We start from the raw sequence: 17,678 nt of genomic DNA, 5'->3' as shown, positions 1-17,678 counted from the left end.
GTTCCTGGAGGAATGCCCGGAAAATTCCTAGAAGAATTTCCGAAGGAATTTCTGATAGATTTACAAGTGAAATTATGGAGCGAATTCGGAGGATTTCCGTCATAAATTTCTGAAGAAACTTCTGGTGGTATTTTGGGAGGAAATTCCGGAGATTTTTTTTGGAAAAATAGCCGAAGAAATGTCTAGAAGTAAAACTTGGAGAGTAGAAAAGAAATCTTCAAGAAATTTTCTCATGATTTTCCTAAAAAATTAGTGACGGTTTTCTAGATAAGAAGGAATTACAATTACATGAAAAGGATTTTCGAACGATTTTCAGAGGAATTTGTGGATAACTTTCCGGAGGAATTTAGAAGTTCCTAAGGGAGCTACTAGAAGAATTGCAAGGAGAATTCTTGAGCCCGAAATGTTTCGAGTTGTTTTGAACTTTCATATATTATGGATCCCGGATACCCTAATAAGTTTTTGGGAATCTTTTAAATTTCAACCACTTATATCTGAATATGATTGGAACGTAAAGTATGTTTAAAGGAATTCATTTTAGTGCCCGTTCAATCTTTCCACAAATTAGGGGGGGTGACGGCCCCCTTCTGCCCCCCTCTGGCTACGCCCTTGTGCTAAAATAAGCCTCCTGTCAAATTTCCAGCTAATTTGGATAAAATTTCAAGGTGGCTCAAGTCAATTTAGTGTTTTTCGGCTATTTTCAATTTTGAAAAAAATCTAACAAAGATTGAACGCCGAAAACCATCACAACAACCTCTGTATGGAAGCTTTTGGTGTGCTCTACAAGTCTTGTGAACATTGCGATTCATTTCGTTCACGTTAACATGGTCAAAACATGAACGGAACGAATCGCAATGTTCACAAGACTTGTACTGCCGCTAACCGCAAGTCGAGCACATCTGTATATGGAGGCCCATATACAGATGTGCTCGACTTGCGGTTAGCGGCAATGTAGAGCACACTAAAAGCTTCCATATAGAGGTTGTTGTGATGGTTTTCGGCGTTTATATCTCTTGTTAGATTGTTTTTTAAAATTGAAAATAGCCGAAAAACACTAAATTGACTTGAGCCACACAGTTCGAAAAAAACCTGTAAATTTCCGATGGATCGAATGTAACAAAAAGGCTCCGTCATATATAACGGATAATTAAATGCATTATGAAATTTACATGTCTTCCTATCTACAGCCGTAAATTTACACGTGAATGAAACTGGAGCTGTAAAATTCATTTCTGACGTAATTCACCCTGAACACTGTAAAATTACAGCTTGACGTAATCCTTCCCGTGTATACAAAAAAAACATTTTTCCTAAGCTGAAAACCCCCACATTGTTGTCTGCTAATGTAAGATTACTGGATGTAATTTTCATCCAGTATTTCATAACATGTCGAATAATCTGGCATTCTGGTACGATGGACTCACAGCAGAGAAAAATAAATATGTTTACATTGTATAGTCAGTTTGTTGGCCTAAAACAATATGGTACTAGTTTATACATATTTTGAGTTGTCAGCTTGGAAAATGTTCGTCACGTTTTTGTTCATTTAGATTTTTTTTCGGAAATATTTTTCTGATGAAAAACGCTTGAGTTAAATTTCAAATCAGTTTATTTCATGGCCTAGCATAGATTTGGGCCTATTATTTGAATGATATTTTAACAATAATTCATATTACATTTATGAGTAGTAGTTTGCTATTTTGTACTTATTAAAATAACAGCTTAGGAATATAATTGCCACTTATGTTGAGGCTTCAAATTCAGACAAAGACGCGATTAATTTTTGCACCATTCGTTGCTGCTGTCCAATTCTAATGGCATTGGACTTGGAGCCTTTGCCCGGGAAAATCTTCAGAAAATATTCCTGAGTGAACTCCAAAAATTTGGCGACTTTCTTGAGGTACATGAAACCATGTACATATTGTACCGACATCAGATCTTGAAAAGCACAAACGATATCTGTTGTACCTTCAGACAGCCGAGTTTGCTCCGCAAACACGTAATACATGGCCGATTCGTTTCCCATATCTGAAATGCGCTAAAAAAAGATCAGTACTTAATAATTACAAACTTAATAGCAACTACTATCGAACAAGTAAATCACCATCTTGTATAAAAAAACATATTTACTAGTATGCATTTGGCCTTACTGTTGAGATCGAAATACGTATCTGTAAAGCTGCCAGCAAGTGCTGGAATTAAAAAGGATAATACTTACTCATCTTGTGACAAGTACAGTACTATTCTGTTATTCACTTATTCGCACATGAATCATACATATAACAAAATTGTGTATTCTACAATAGAAACCTCATAAAAATAAAAATACAACTAGTGAAAGATCTAAGAAAACAATGCTCCTGACAAACTTCGTACTAATTTTATATATTATATAATTTGATATCAATGTTCACAAATCTAGTTTTTGCTAAACAAAATAATGCACATTTAACGTTGAATCGGAATATTCCCAATTATTCTTACCATCTGATTCTCATTTTGCTAATGTAAATAACAAAAGGCAATATTAATTTTTGACCATTGCAAAATATTCAAATTGTACGTCTGTTTGTCTGTGTAATTCTCCTTCTTTTTAATGACTCAAGAATTATACTGCAACCCAGCCTGTTTTACAAGTTAGTGTTATATGAGTAATTCCAAGAGTATCAATCGGAAACATTGCTCGTCATCTACGGAGAGTGCAATTATCGCAAAATGCCTAAAAATGTCCACAACTTAATTATAAACATGGTAGAAGCATTGAGTAAAATGAATCAATCGACATTAACGGAAAAACATGTGACATATTCAGTTTCGAAAGAAATTTTTTAATCTATTAGTTGAACGTTTGCACCTGTAATAAAACCAGCTTAATACTATTTCATTAAATTCCACCACGTTTTAATTTTTACAGATAGGTTTTTTGACCTCAACTAAAAGACGGCCTCCAGTGTTTCGTACTTGACTCGTCAAGTCGAGTCTTATGGCAGCTAATCAGTTATGCATTTAATGGATCTAGTTTATGGTGTACCTTATTTATACAGCGACGTCGCGTAACCTCACTTTTTATCTGTGAACTGACATTTTGATATTTTGATAAATTATCAGACTCGTTTGTACTAGTCGAAATTTAGCTATTCCATGCATTTCCGCACAATAAATCCTTTCATTTAAATCTAGTGCACAGGTAGATTGAGGTTAGGGCAACGCCACTGAATACGTAGTAGCCATTATACGTTATTAATGATTTCGTTATGATTAATTTGTAAGTTAAAATATTATGTGCAAGTTAGTTCATGGTGTTTTATACGAGTGGATGTAGACTCAACAGTGCTGAACTCACCAATGCAAATCAATACAGGTCCAGCTGATTCATCACGAATTTCGTCAATCCTGGTACCAACCTGAAATAATAAGAAATAAGGTTATGTTGTCACTGAAATTTACGAACAAATAGGATTTACCTCCTTCTTCAAAACGAGATCATCCAATGATTCTCCTACTGCTTTTGCCAAAACTTGAACACGTCACAATCAGTTGCACCTTCGGTCAGCTTATTCGCTTTTGACTTGCCGAGAACTCTACTATCTTCGCCCTTTCGCCGAAAAGTAAGCACGTAGAGTATCGATTTCAATCCCAGTCGCTTTCTTGAAATGATAGCTCATAAGAATCCGTCTTCGCAACACTGGCCACTCTGATAGTATGACTTTCAGCTCCTTTTTCTGATCGATTAGTGATCGGATATATCCTTGGGAATCACTCATAAATTCTTCCGTGAGAAGAGATGGCTCATCCCGCCGTAATTTTGAAAGAACTTCTTTGGAGCATTGATCCGTAGTTAATTTCCAATACTCGATCATAGTGCCAGCCCTTCGATGTTTTGGTTTGTGATTCAACGTCGGTGATGCTCTTGGTAATGAGTCAAGGCGATTCAGATACGTATTCCTGTTTATCATTTTGTGTTTTATTGTCATATGACTCAATCCATTGCCAAAGCCGTCATCATCCAATATTTCCAAACACGGATATTTGTGTAACATTTGTTTGGCTGCATTTTCCATTACAGCTGCGCTTATATCCACATCAATATTGCGCAATTGATCTACGACGTTATTCACTAGAGAGTTGAGTTCATGTTTTTCAAACGAATCGTGCGTGGGACTGCTGAATTTGGATTTTTCAGTCGGTGCTCTTGAAGACCGTCAAGACGAGCGATTTGAGTATCACTTATCTTACTCCAGTTAATCTCGAATGATTTAAACTTCATCGCACTCGATGCATGCTTTTTGTTGGATTTCTGGTACCCTGGATAAGATCGTTTCGTTGATATATTCGGTGATGTATTTTCTTCCTGGCCACTCTCAGCCGAAGCAATCGAACATGAGGGTATCACTTCACTTATCACCGGAGTCATAATAACTGCTTGCTCTACCAGGTTCAGATCAGAGTCCTCTTGTGTGTCCATATCAGCAACTAGCTGTGTAGCTATACCATCAGCTACGGCCGAGTCAGCGTTAGAGTCAGAAACAACTGTCAATAGATTCGAAGAAAACCCGACTGGTTGTATCAGATTGTATTCGATCCTGTCTGTTCCTACGGTACCTTGACCGATAACGTTTTCTTGGACCACAACGTTTTCTTGGGCCACAATGTTTTCCTGGGCCATAACGGATAGATGAGCAGTCATAATATTTCCTTGTAAAGCTTGTGATGACCCTGAAAGTATGCAAAAGAAGATCATTGTAAAATGAATCCATAGTACACTATTTGTCGTAAAATGAAGGTTAGAAACTTTTCTATCTTCTTCTTCTCTATCTTCTATCTTGTCTTCTATCTTCTATATACATAAAAATGAATTTCAGTCTGTCTGAACCTTATAGACTCCGAAACTACTGAACCGGTCGGCGTAAAAATTTATATGCAGAGGTTTTTGGGGTCGGGGAAGGTTCTTAAGATGGTTCGAGACCCCTTCCTTCTTTGGAAAGGGGGGCTCCCATACAAATGAAACCGAAATTTCTGCATAACTCGAGAACTAATCAATTTTAGGCGAAACGAAGTTCGTCGGATTTGCTAGTACACAATAAAAGTAAAATGGTCTGTGTTCGAATCCGCATTACTCGATTACAGGATGGACTTTCTACATACCTTCAATAATTCTGTTCGTTATAGTTTCCGACGGGTTTATATGATATGATTTTCTCATGCAAAAATCATTAGTAAAGTTGAGTAAATCGTGGAAAACTAAAATTAAGATGGGTGCTAATTTCGCTTGGACAGTGAACAACGTGGATGTTTGCCTGCTCTGCAGGATAATGTCTGCAGGGTCAACTACAGTAGACGTTCGATAACTGCAAGTCATTTAACTCCAATTCTTTTTAACTGCAATTCGATAGTTGCAGCAGTTTTGCAGTTATCGGACCGCTAAACTTCAAAACGATGTCAAACTCAATGACAGCTGTATTGCGCTGCACTTGCACTTTTATTGCATCTGACGTCGATATTGATAACCGCTTGACGTCTTAAATGCGTTGCAGTTATCGAAAGGCTATTGTATCCATATACAGTAGAGTGGGGTGCAGTTGTATGGTAAAAAACATAAACTTCATCTAATCGAGTGAGATCAAGGTTTTCTGAATCTTTTTGGGACCCCAATAAACTTTCATAATATGGGTTCGATTGGCTGCGTCCTTGCTTTCCGCATCGCGTTTTTGCTGTAGCCATTTAAATTATTTTGTCAAATTATGCTTCAACAAGCTTCAATTGGCCATAATTTATGCATCATGTTATAGTGCATGTTTGGTTTCATTATCAATACCGGTTTTTTTTTTCTTCCCACGCAATGGAGGGAGAATCTGCAAAACAGACGTCCTGGGTTGTCCAGGATGTGCGAAGTTAGGGACCACCTCCAACAACAAACGAGGGAGGCAGGACTACATCCCCGACCCGCTAAACTGTTTCCATTGCCGCCAAGCCCATAGTCCCTTCGGTACAACCAGCGTGTCCTTGCAACATCGAACATCGTGACTCGCTTTTTTAGAAGAACACCATGGTATCGTGCCAGCGCATTGCCTTCTTTCCAGGTGGCCTTACCACGCCCTATGTCCTCGGAAGGTGGGAAGGGTCGACTGCGCGCCTGCTTCCCTCTGCAAGACTGGTATCAAGAATGATGATGCGGCCTGCACCCCAAATTGACCTCTCTGCGATAGGGTCTATTCGCCAATACACAGAGGGACTTGCCGACGCGGTGCCTACGCCTGCCCCAGCCTTGGCGAGGACCCCTTTCCGTCCTCGGGCTCGGAACCCGCCCGGTTGACCGAAGCCGCGAAAGCGACAATACCATGTTGTTCTTCGCGCGGCCACTTGTTCGATAAAAGGATCGAGTTCGACCACAGGGCATGACCACCGGTATGACCCATGAAGCCAACTCCGAACCCTTGGACCACCTCTTATTTGCGCCTGAACAAGCCATCCTTAAATCCAGGCGCCACCTTCTGTGTAGCTCCGAGACGAATTGGACGATAGCCGATAAAACGGCGTTCCAGCCAACTTCATCTTTACACATCCTCCGAACTAGGTTGTCCGGGGTAGTGTCCAGACCACATGTGGAAAGCATGTGGTCACGCATTGCGCGAAAACGTGGGCACACGAACAACACATGTCCCGCCGTTTCCGCGCACACCAAATACTCGGGCGAGGCCGAGCAAGCCAGCTGCGTTACCTGCACTGTGAATTTGCAGCACGCTTAAACGTCGGGCACTTCGAACCCCCCATGGGTGCTTGCTGTTCACAGCTTTGCTGGAACACATCAAACAATTGGGAGGGTTCGTGCAGCATTGTGCTTTATGTCCCTCCAATCCCCAGCGTCGACAGAGCTTGCTTCTGTCAGGGCCTTTGCAGTCCCATTGCTTGTGCCCCGGTTCCAGGCACTTGAAGCAAACTTCGGGTTACTCGTATATGCCCACAGGGCACTCCGACCATCCCACCTTGACGCTCCCTAACATGACTACCTTGGAGGCATCCGCTGCAGATAGCCGAACCAATGCTACCTGTGTCCCTGCCGGACCTTTCCGTAGCCGAACGGCTGCGGTGGGCGTCTCCACTTCACACTGCCGCCGCAGTGTCGTGACGAGCTCTTCGACTTCGGTGATCTCGTCCAGGTCTTTAACCATTAGATTCACCTCCGTCATGAGTGCCCTCACCTTTACCGTCTCGCCTAGGACTTCCTCCGCTAACTTCTTGTAGGCGGTGCCCTTTTGCGAGACGCCCCGCTTCAGCTCGAGGGTCATCTCGCCCATCCGGGTACGTCTTATTCGACGTACGTCGGAGCCGAGCTCAGCGAGCTTGACGTCACTCTTCATCGCCTTCAAGACGTCCGAGTACTTAGCCTCGTCCGTCTTGATGACTAGGGCATCGCCCTTGGAGCGATTGGCGCCTACCCTAGACTTCTTGCTACCCTCATTCGCCTGGGCCTTCTTTTCGGCCCTTGACGTCTTCGGTTTCCTCTTGTTCTTGACCAGGGTCCAGGAGGCGTCATCCCCCTTAATTTCCCTGGTTTGGGGCGGCTGAAAGTTCTCAGCCTGCCGTAACCCCTTACCACCGTCTTTCCTGGGTGGACGGACCTTTCCAGGTCCTTCCTCCCCCGGTTTGGGAGGTACCTGGCCGGGGTTCAGCTTCCCAGCCCCACTACCCTTGTTCGGGGTAGTAACCCTCCGCGTTTTGGAGCGGTCCCCAGGGAGCTCATCCCCTGGAGACTGTCTCCCTCGTTTTTGTGTCTGCTCCGTTGGAGCAGTCACCCCCGACGTGCCCGCGAATACTTGAGCCTCAGTCTGGGTAGACTTTGGCATCACCGTCTTCGCTGGCACGCCCTCGGTCGATGCGACCTTGCCCGAGTCCGCGAATCCTTGGGCCTCACTCTGGGTAGACCTCGACTCCGCCGATTTCACGGGTTTACACTTGGCCGTCCCGACCGCCCTCTCAAGCTTGGCGTCCAGCATCGACTTTCGAAGTTCCTGCAAGCTCCTCTTGAGATCCTGATATTATGCTTCGATGACGCAAAGTCGATGATGGCGTCCTGCTGTTCCGTCGCCACCTCGAAGGCCGAAAGCCCATCGCGTTTGCGGTTCATCGCCTTCACAAGCAATGGGCCGTCTATAACCTCTACCGGCGTAGCCTGGGAGATGGTTAAGTGACCCACGCTGGCGCTGCGCACCGAGCTGCCGACTATTGCTTCTGGCCTCCTAGGCGGAGACCAGAACAACCCACCTCTTGCCATGCATCCCCTCGGCACGGGTCGCTTAACGCCTTGGGATTAGGGTTAGGGACGATGGTCCCCTTGGTCGCACCAACTCACTCGCTGATGTCAGAAGGACAACAGTGCCCGAGCTGCACTACCAGCTAAGTACAAAACCCTTAGCTGGCGGTCGATTGTCATCGGAAGACCCGTGGAAGCGTGAGATTGGAACTTGTGAGGACCAGAGCTGTGTAGGTCGCTCCTTCCCAGATGTCAACTCACCATTTCGCAGTCCCATCAATACTGGTTTGACAATTGTAGCCGGTACTTCGGCTGCCAGGTCGAAATAACCTGGATGTTAGTCACACGAACAGGAGCGACATTAGCTGTCTCATACACTCATAAAAATCCACACAATGCGCGCGTATCGTTTACCTTCGCAACTGACATTTCACACTAGCGCTGTCTGTTGACATTGTCGAACTGAACAAGATTTCGTGCAACATGGATGCGAGATGGTAATAAAGTAGGGGGCGATTTAAATATGACGTCTACTACTTTTTGAGATTCCTGGACCCTCCCTCCCCCCATCTGTCAGTGTTTTTTGTATACATAGTATATGTACTGTCACAAAATCTTACACCCCATCCCCCCTTAAAGTTGTGACATCATTATTGAATGACCCCTAACAGTGCGATGATTTTTCAGAAAATTATTCTAGCTGTTACGTCTGTTTGTCTGGTAAATAACCATTATGATAAAATCATTGGCGTAAATAAGTGGAGAGGGGGGGGGGCTAGAGAAGGCTTAGCTCACTCTAGAAAAAACATTATTTCACCTAGGATTTAAAATGTTTTTGGTGATATCAGTTATATCAGTTTCAGCATATAAGACATTGGAATACTGAAAAAGTTTGAAGACTTATTTATTCTATCATAACGAAATGAATCAAAGAGAAATGGACTTATTTCTCATTTCTTATTTTTTAACTAATAGCAACGAATGATGGAATGTTGCATTAATTTTTCATTGAAGAATTTAATGAAATTCTGATCGGCAGATACAATATAGATTCATTTAAGAAAACAGAAATTAGTACGTTTATAAGTTCCTTTACTTCGTAGAAACATACTCAGTGTTCTGGGAATACTCAGACATTATGGTGGAATTCTCTATTTTTTCAGTACTATTGTCGCGCTCTTCTCAAACGCTCAGTTCTTCGCGGTGGTAACGCGCAAGCAAAGATTGCGCAGCAGCGCGCTCATAAGTTTTTCCACAGGGTGCGAGTCTGCGCTGTTAGATTTAATAAGCCGCCGAATGGGGTTGCCATAGCTGAATAGCCGCCGTGTGTAAAGTAAATGGGCGCGCTCCGTCGCGATTCAACGGAGGCTGATTGAGATGATCACGGTCCGAGTGTTTTTCATGGGATGCATAATACTTAATGTTAGTAATATGCAGCATTTTATGGCAAATAGAATCAGGTTGAATCTTTCAGACATTAAAAGTGCTTAGCTCCACAACACTGGAAAATATGTATTTATTAACAGATTCGACGAACTTTTGCTTAAAATTGATTTATTTTCTAATTAATTATCGATTTATGCAGACATTTATGTGGCATTTGTATGAGATCCCCCTTTCCAGAAGGGAAGGGGTTATGAATCAGAAAGATATCTTCCCTTCCTAAAACTCCACATGCCAGATTTAGTTCCATTTATTCGATTAATTTTCGAATTATAAAGAAATTGATGTTTCAGTTATATGGGAGCCCCTTTCCAATGGTGGGAGGTGTCTCGAACCATCTTAGGAACCTTTCCCAGCCCCAAAAACCTCTGCATACATATCTTCACACCAATCGGTTCAGTAGTTTCTGAGTCTATGAGGGTCAGACAGACAGAAATTCATTTTTATGTATATGGGTTCCTAAATAACAATTTGGGTTTTGACAGCTTTGAAAATTTCAAATTAAAGCCAAAAATCCGGTGGTATTTAAAATGTTGGGGAAAACAAGGACCGAGAAATTGATTAATTTCAAAAATACCTTATTGAATAGAGAAACCAGCAAGCCGGAGACGAGCCAGCCTCGGGCTGAAAGTCTCCCTAATAAAGACATAAAAAAGGAAACCAGCAAACGTGGGACAAATATGCATATGACTACTAATAGGCGATTACTAAAACGAATAGCAAAAAAGAAAAATTCAAGGAAAATCGTCACCGTTGTGCCTTATTGTGCATGAGTCGACGTTAGTAATCCAGTTGTTATTGCTCAGCTTACACATGAGCAACGGGCTATAGGGGAAACCGCCAAATGCTTAACGGCTAATTTTGTCGCCTATTGTTGAACTCCCATAAGAAATGCACGTGCGTTCAACAATAGGCGAAGAAATTAGTCGTTCAACATTTGGTGAATTACCCTAAGTAGAAGTTTAAATACTAGAACGCTAGTGGCGCTGTTGTCATTAAACTTATTTTGCTAAATTATGCTTCAACAAGCTTCAATTGGCCATAGTTTATGCATCATGTTGCAGTGCATGTTTGGTTTCATCGCCAACATCGCCAACATACGAAATGTGACTGTTTAGTTTATGCGTAACTATGACTCCTAATGTTTGGTAACCATTTGGGGTTTTTCACAAATTACGTAACGTTGCAGGGGGAGGGAGGGGGTCAAGCCGAGTGTTACGATCCATACAAAAAAAATTAAACATCCAAAAAGTGTTACGAGGGGGAGGGTACTAGTCCCCCAGTCCAAAATCACAAAATTTAGCGTTACGTTATTTTAGAAAGAACCCTTTATCAAATGAAATTGACTTCAGAAGTCCGAACCTTTGTATTATTCTGCTTTTCAAATCCACTGTAGTAAGGAGCTGTAAGTTTTTATAAGCGTTAAAATATGTTCAATTGAAGGGCTATCCAGTTGATTCAAAGTATAAAGATTGTTAATGTAGTTCCTGTTCGCGTGACTAACATCTATAGGTTACTTCGACCTGGCAGCCAAAGTACCGGTACTACAACTGTCAAACCGGTGTTGGTGATGACACCAAACATGCACTATGATGCATAAATTATGGCCAATTCAAGTTTGTTGAAGCATAATTTGGCAAATTAATTTAAATGGCTTGCGTTCTAATACTTACCCTTCTACTGGCTATCCTTTTCCAAAACTTCCTAGACTTGGTTAACTGTTTTTCCGCTCAAGTGAGTTGAAGTTGTAGTTTGTATTTAGCAATGTAATTTAAGCAATATTTGTAACTTGACATTGATGTGCGATATAATATATGCATATTATGCATTTTTATGTTGTTTTGTGTGCTGTATTGTAGTTACCTGCATATCGCGTCGTTTAATTTGTAGGAAACCTTAAAACTGTTTACAAACTAGTCTATTTACGTAGTTACTGTTTCACTTATTGTTTTTCAGCCCACCATCAGAGCAAATTTGATTACAAAAATATATATCAACAGAACAACAGTTGTTACTTTTGGAGTATGCGGCCAATGAGTACACTTTACTAAGGTAGCGCAAATCAATATTACCACTGGTTGTCTATTTTGCTGTTCCGCTGATTGTACACAACCGACGTGCTTCAGTAAAGGTGTGGGCCGATGTCCTCTAAGTAGTAGTCGAAAAAAAAACAATACCACCCACAGCGGGCGTGCGTAGTGAAACGTCTCGTCTGTTATGAAAATTGACGTGACGTCACATTCGGTCGCCTCCGCCCATCTTCGGCGTCTTCGGCAACCCAGCTGAGAGTTCCTCTCTCAAAAGAACGAATTTTCGTTGAACAAAAATACTACTTGAGGGTTTGGCGCACACCTGTAGTAAAGCACATCTGTACGCAACGTAAATAGTGACGTCACTATTTGCGTTGCATAACATCAGCGATAGAAAAATCAGTAAGTATATGCGTATAGATACACGGAGATAAATAAGTAAGGTAATACTTATGACACACTGGTGGTACAAGTACCATGGTACAAGAATCTTGAAATGAGTTCCATACCGATTATTGTTTTATCAAAGATAAACTTGGAATAATTTTCTTGTCCTCTTGTACCATGGTACAAGTACCACAGGTGTGTCCTTAGTATAAGCATCAGTTATTTAAAGCGTACTCAATTTTATGCGCCATCTGTATTTCGATTTTAGCAGACCTCTGACAACAGGAATATTGACAATCTTTTCAATTGACTTCTTCAAATTATAGATAGTAGAATCTATAGATGAGCGAAAGCATGGCTGAGTCGATTTTTTTGCCCGTGCACACGCGCATATGACGTCACAGCCCTTAACGTTTCCATTGAAATCATGACGTCATGCTCGTTTGGAGACACGTTTGACAGTTCGTTTGGAGACAAAGGATTTATCTTCGCTCATCTATATATTCCACTATCTATACTTCAAATGAATAAAAGTGTTGGTGATTCCGCTGCACGGTTAAAAAAAAGTACCTAATTTTAGGTACTTTTTTTTCTCTTGCATCTCCTTCCCTCTTCCCTTTGTTGCCATAAAATGAACAGCAAAACCACTCAACAAGGGTAGTAGAATGTGGGAACCCAACGTTAAGTAATTTCATGTAGTAAATTTACCTAACTTTTGTTTCTATTTAAAATAAAGTATATTTCTATACCAAGATTTGAAAAGGGCGTAACAGCCAAAATTCATTCCTTCTGATTATGGCTATATATGTGGATGAAGAATCACAAGCAATATTTTTAGGCTGTTACGCCTATTTCAAATGTTGTTCTAGATTTTACTTAATATTAAGTAAATTTTACTTAATTTCCAGACAAATTTACTTACTTCTGGGTTCCTACACTAAACCTCCGATTTGAGTGAAAAGAACTTAATATTAGGTACTTTTTTCTAACAATGTGTATTCTTCTCAAAGTCTTCGCTCGTCTATGGTATCTATACTGAGATTCATTGAAAATGGATTTCATGAAGATGGTAACGTCTGCAATGTAAACTTAATGGAGCTGTCTCTTTATTTTGCTGACAAAATATACGGTCATAAAATTTCTTTTCGCCGCTTTTATGATCACCATGCTCAGGGCCGGATTTAGGAGGAGTGTGTCGCGAGCCCCACCAAACCTTTTATACCAAATCTATCTTTTTTGTATATTTAGGGGCCATCTTACGGCTAAATTCAATCCTAACCATGCTAAGCGTTATGGAAAAATATTATACGAGTTTGACGTCAGCAATCAGCTGATCAAGGACGTTACCACTTTTTAAGTTATTAAGTACTAACACGAACAAAAGGTACGCTCATCTGGACTTTCCGGATAAAAATGTATCATTGGTTTAACAGTGTCAACAATTAAATATACGGTATATACTAGAATATATATCGTTTCTTGATGGTTGTACATATTGTATCCACACCTCGAATACAATATGTCAGCATATTTCTCTGATGTAACAATATTTATAATTGTTTTTGATGCGTTTTAATACTAAAGCTTTAATCATTGCTAATTTTTCAAAAGTGTCTTCAAATTGGTTATTAAGAATATAACAATCAGAAAAAATATTTAAGCTCTTTTAGTGGGATGTCTTCAACTATCTAAGACGGGTTTAGTACTTTCCATTTAATTCCACTACGTTTTGTTGCCTTTATAGATACGTATTTCGATTCAACTGTGAGACCTTCTTCAGTGTCTCGTACTTGACTCGACTTCTAGTACGAGACAATGAAGACGAGTCAAGTACGAACCACTGAAGACGGCCTCCCAATTGAGGTCGAAATACGTACATCTGTAAAGATAACAAAATGTTGCGGCTTTGTTTTGATGCGGTGAGTGCAAAATGAGTTACCTAAAATAATCCATTGTCAATATTTCTCTCGTGTGTAGGGTCTGCTAAAAATGAGTTGATTTGCCGTTCCGTGGACGAAGTGTACCGAGTGACTGACGGAGACAATTTATTTCTGCGAAGGTGTATTGAGTTTTCCAAATGAATAAGAGTATGTGTATTCTTGTATTACTCTCGAATCGTTTGTGACGTTTTTGCAGCAACTTGATTACCACCCACTTTTGTTTGGATTCTACCCTTGGAGAACTTAATAAGGCTAAAGTCCTGTAATATTCTAATTAAATAATAATACTGAGGGACAACAACACAAAAACAAACATTCTGGATTCTGTGTGAAACGGTGGTTTATGTTTTCTACCAAAGCAAATATATCAAGTGAGAAATTGTGAAGACACTAATCATAATGAAAAGTAAGTAGAATTTATACAAGGCCTTAAAACAATACAATAGTTTGTTTCAATTTAGGCTGCAGTTACATGTTCTGCTACATATGCAAGGGCCATAGTGGATTCCGTTGGCTTGCATATTTATCAACAGCTGATCATCATCTATTAGTAAGGATCGGTAGACTGAAAAGCCGGCAAACATTTTTTCGATAGGAATTTATTCTGCACTACGTAATATTGTAAAATAGTGGTGATAATGATGCAACGTGAACCTGGATCCATAGGATATACCTAGGTATGTTAAAAGATTATGCTTAGCGTCAATTTCAAGATAATCGAACAAAAAATTGATAGGTGTATGGAAAGTTATATCCACAGTATATAGAAATAAATGCCGTGATGCCGTGATTATTTCGATGCATATATAGATACCATATAGTGTATTGAAATAGTAATTTAAAGTCAATGCTTACCTTGTTCGTTTCCTGTGTTTTCCATGTTATGGGCTGTCCATTTCTCTTCCGCATTGAGTAACATTAGTAGGTTGCTCGAAAAGGCCATCAGTACAAAATCGTTCGATATTTGGCAACCATCGTTTTCCAACACTATTTGAGAAAAGTGTTTATTGAACATCTTTGATCCTGATGAAAAAGAATGTTTTTAATTTATATATATTATAGCAGTAATTAATGTTTTACCTTGTTCCAACAAACTGGCGAGATTTCCGTAAGCGGGAACAATATGCCGAATGGTGCGTGAGGCGTCGCATGTTCTGAATACCGCTATCTTGTCCATTCCGTTATTTTTAATTTAATGCATCGGCGGAATCGAATGTTTCACGAACAGATACTGCTTATTGCTTTCCGTGAGTGAATCAATTGGCGCCCGATCTATAAACTCAGTGATACTCCTGCAGATTGGTTTTTCCGGGCTATTTTGAATTTCCATTAATCCTCGCTCATGGATATTGCAAACCGGAACTTCACTGCCAAAAATAGTGATTCGCTGAGAGTCTCTATTGTAAACGATCAGCTTGATCCGCATTACGTAGAAAACTGCGCCAAATTCATCATGATGTAGAAATAAGAATTTGTCGTTTGCATAATTGTAGCCCAAATAACTTGCCTTTTCTGCATATATATTTGAACAATCATCTAGTGCCATGCTCTTTAACACATCATGTATATTTTCTGGTAGGTCCTCGATATGGTCTACATAAGTTTCAAACATGATGTCATTTTGGAAACGCTTGTTTTGCATATTGAGAATTCCTTGATAGAGCTGGTGGTGCTCACTACAGAATTTTGTTACATTTTTAAAGTTTAAAGTACTTCTCAGGCATCGTTTAAAAAAACAATGTTTTCTTTCGCAAAACAGAGTACAATAAGTCATTAATGGACCCATCCATAAAATGAATTCAGGATAATGTAAACAAAAATGATGTTTGGGGCGAAGTGGGACACAGAACTCAGTTTCTCGTATTTCAATATATTCTGCCATGTCAGAACCCAACGCTCGAATTTGGGTTTCTGATACAACAGGAGAGGTTACAACGTCAGTAATCTTCTTAATGAGCAACAACATTGTTACTAATGGATCGTTGAAATCTATTGGCTTCTGCGTTAGAACAAATGGAATTATCTGTATCAGATGCCAAATATCACATGCTTTGGCTTTGATGTTCCCTGTTTTACGAGTAAAATTGAAACTAATTGTCGTGTTTATGCGTAATTGTCTGAATATACTGTTGACTCTGGCTTGCAAATAGTTTGCAGTGAATACACGCTTGCTAATCATTCGCTTGAAGATGAGGAACAAGTCATTATTTGCCCATCCTTCGAAAATGTCGTGGGCAACACATGGAGCTGCACCAAAATCAAAAATATTAAAATAATGCAACTCGTTTAGGATTGATCCACTCTTAACTCCTCGATACGGTATCAAATCAGGATTCTCTCTTATAATCGTTAAATCGTGTTCATTCGAAATTGGAGTACGTTTTTCAGAAACATGTAACGGATCCTTAGTGAAGGTGGCATGATCAATGTAACATCTTCGGCAAAATGAGAACTTCTGGAAAAATTCTCTGTCAAACCCGCTATCTGGTGTGCGCCCAAATTATCATTTAAAGTTGTGAAAACTGAACCAAAAACCCTTCTCTCCTGATCGTCAACCTGAATAATGATTCCTTCCTCCTCTAGAACTTTGAGATCTTCAACCAATCTTCTGAACACACTATTCATTCCGAAGTGGGCAAAGTCTTTATTTTTACAAAGTAAAACGAGGAAGACATTATCCGTTAAACTACGGAAATGAGGGTCGAGGTTCCCGATTACTACGTACACACAGAGTAGTTTATGTCGCAATGTCGCGTTTCCTATGGCATTCACTACAACTTCGGCGGCATCTTGGTATATGAAGATGTTCAGTGTATTTTCGCTAAAAAACGCACTATTTTTAAATTTTAACCCATCAGTGTAGTCACAGAGATACCCCGGCACAGATTGTTTGTCGCGAAATATAGCGTCATACACTTTGCTATCACTCAATAAACTCTTCAGTGTGTCTAATATCGGTACGTAATAATAGAAGCAATCGGAATGGTTGTTATCTTTCTGTAAGGCTATTTTTTCCGGAGGGACAAACGAGAAGTTTTCTGTATAATATTTTCGACGCATGTAAGCTGACCGGAAACTTCCGGTAGGTCCGAACATATCTTGTAAAAAGTTATCACAAACCGAATCTAATAATCGTAGTTTGGATACTTCGGTTAAATCCAACTGATTTACCATTTCAGTGATTTTGTGTTTAGTGTATTTATTCTGAACGTTGGAAATTTCACTTAGAGAATCAACGATTTCCTGTATGGCTACTTCCGTTACATGATGCTTTGTAAGAAGTTTCAAAAAAAGGCACGACACTATTCTTTCCACTGAAAATGAAGCATTCTCAGTTGTTTCGTTTTCGTTTTCGTCACTTTTTTCATAGACATCGTCACTTTTTTCATAGACATCGTGATTTTTTTCTGGCTGAACAGAACTGGTACCAATCACTGGAGTTACTGGAATGTTCCGCAGTTGTTTGAGATCGAACTTATGAGCGTAGAGGTTATGTAACCTCAAACTATTGAACGTCGTAAAAGGCTTTCTTCGCGGACATCTAAAAGGGCAGTATACAGGCTGACCTTTGGATATATGATTCTGGGCATGTTTTAAAATTCTTTTGATTTCCGTCTCTTGGAAGTC

General features: G+C 40.1%; 1 protein-coding gene and 1 long non-coding RNA gene across 2 annotated transcripts; both read right to left on the bottom strand.

Moving 5' to 3' along the window:
• Positions 1-1,640: 1,640 nt before the first annotated feature.
• LOC134219246 (uncharacterized) lies at positions 1,641-3,551 on the bottom strand. The gene is made up of 3 exons (XR_009981522.1): positions 3,465-3,551; positions 3,344-3,404; positions 1,641-2,028 (listed from the first exon to the last, which is right to left on the bottom strand). It is a non-coding gene; the product is annotated as an uncharacterized LOC134219246 (long non-coding RNA).
• A 566-nt stretch (positions 3,552-4,117) lies between these two features.
• Positions 4,118-16,478, bottom strand: LOC134221969 (uncharacterized). Its single transcript, XM_062701128.1, has 3 exons — positions 15,132-16,478; positions 14,907-15,074; positions 4,118-4,716 (listed from the first exon to the last, which is right to left on the bottom strand). Exons 1-3 carry the CDS (start codon positions 15,226-15,228, stop codon positions 4,118-4,120), a joined length of 864 nt encoding a protein of 287 aa, XP_062557112.1. The 5' UTR covers positions 15,229-16,478.
• Between the last annotated feature and the right edge of the window lie 1,200 nt (positions 16,479-17,678).

Source organism: Armigeres subalbatus, chromosome 3 (genome assembly GCF_024139115.2).
Source record: "Armigeres subalbatus isolate Guangzhou_Male chromosome 3, GZ_Asu_2, whole genome shotgun sequence".
In the NCBI taxonomy this organism is placed as follows: Eukaryota; Metazoa; Arthropoda; class Insecta; order Diptera; family Culicidae; genus Armigeres; species Armigeres subalbatus.
This window is presented reverse-complemented; position numbering and strand designations above follow the sequence as displayed.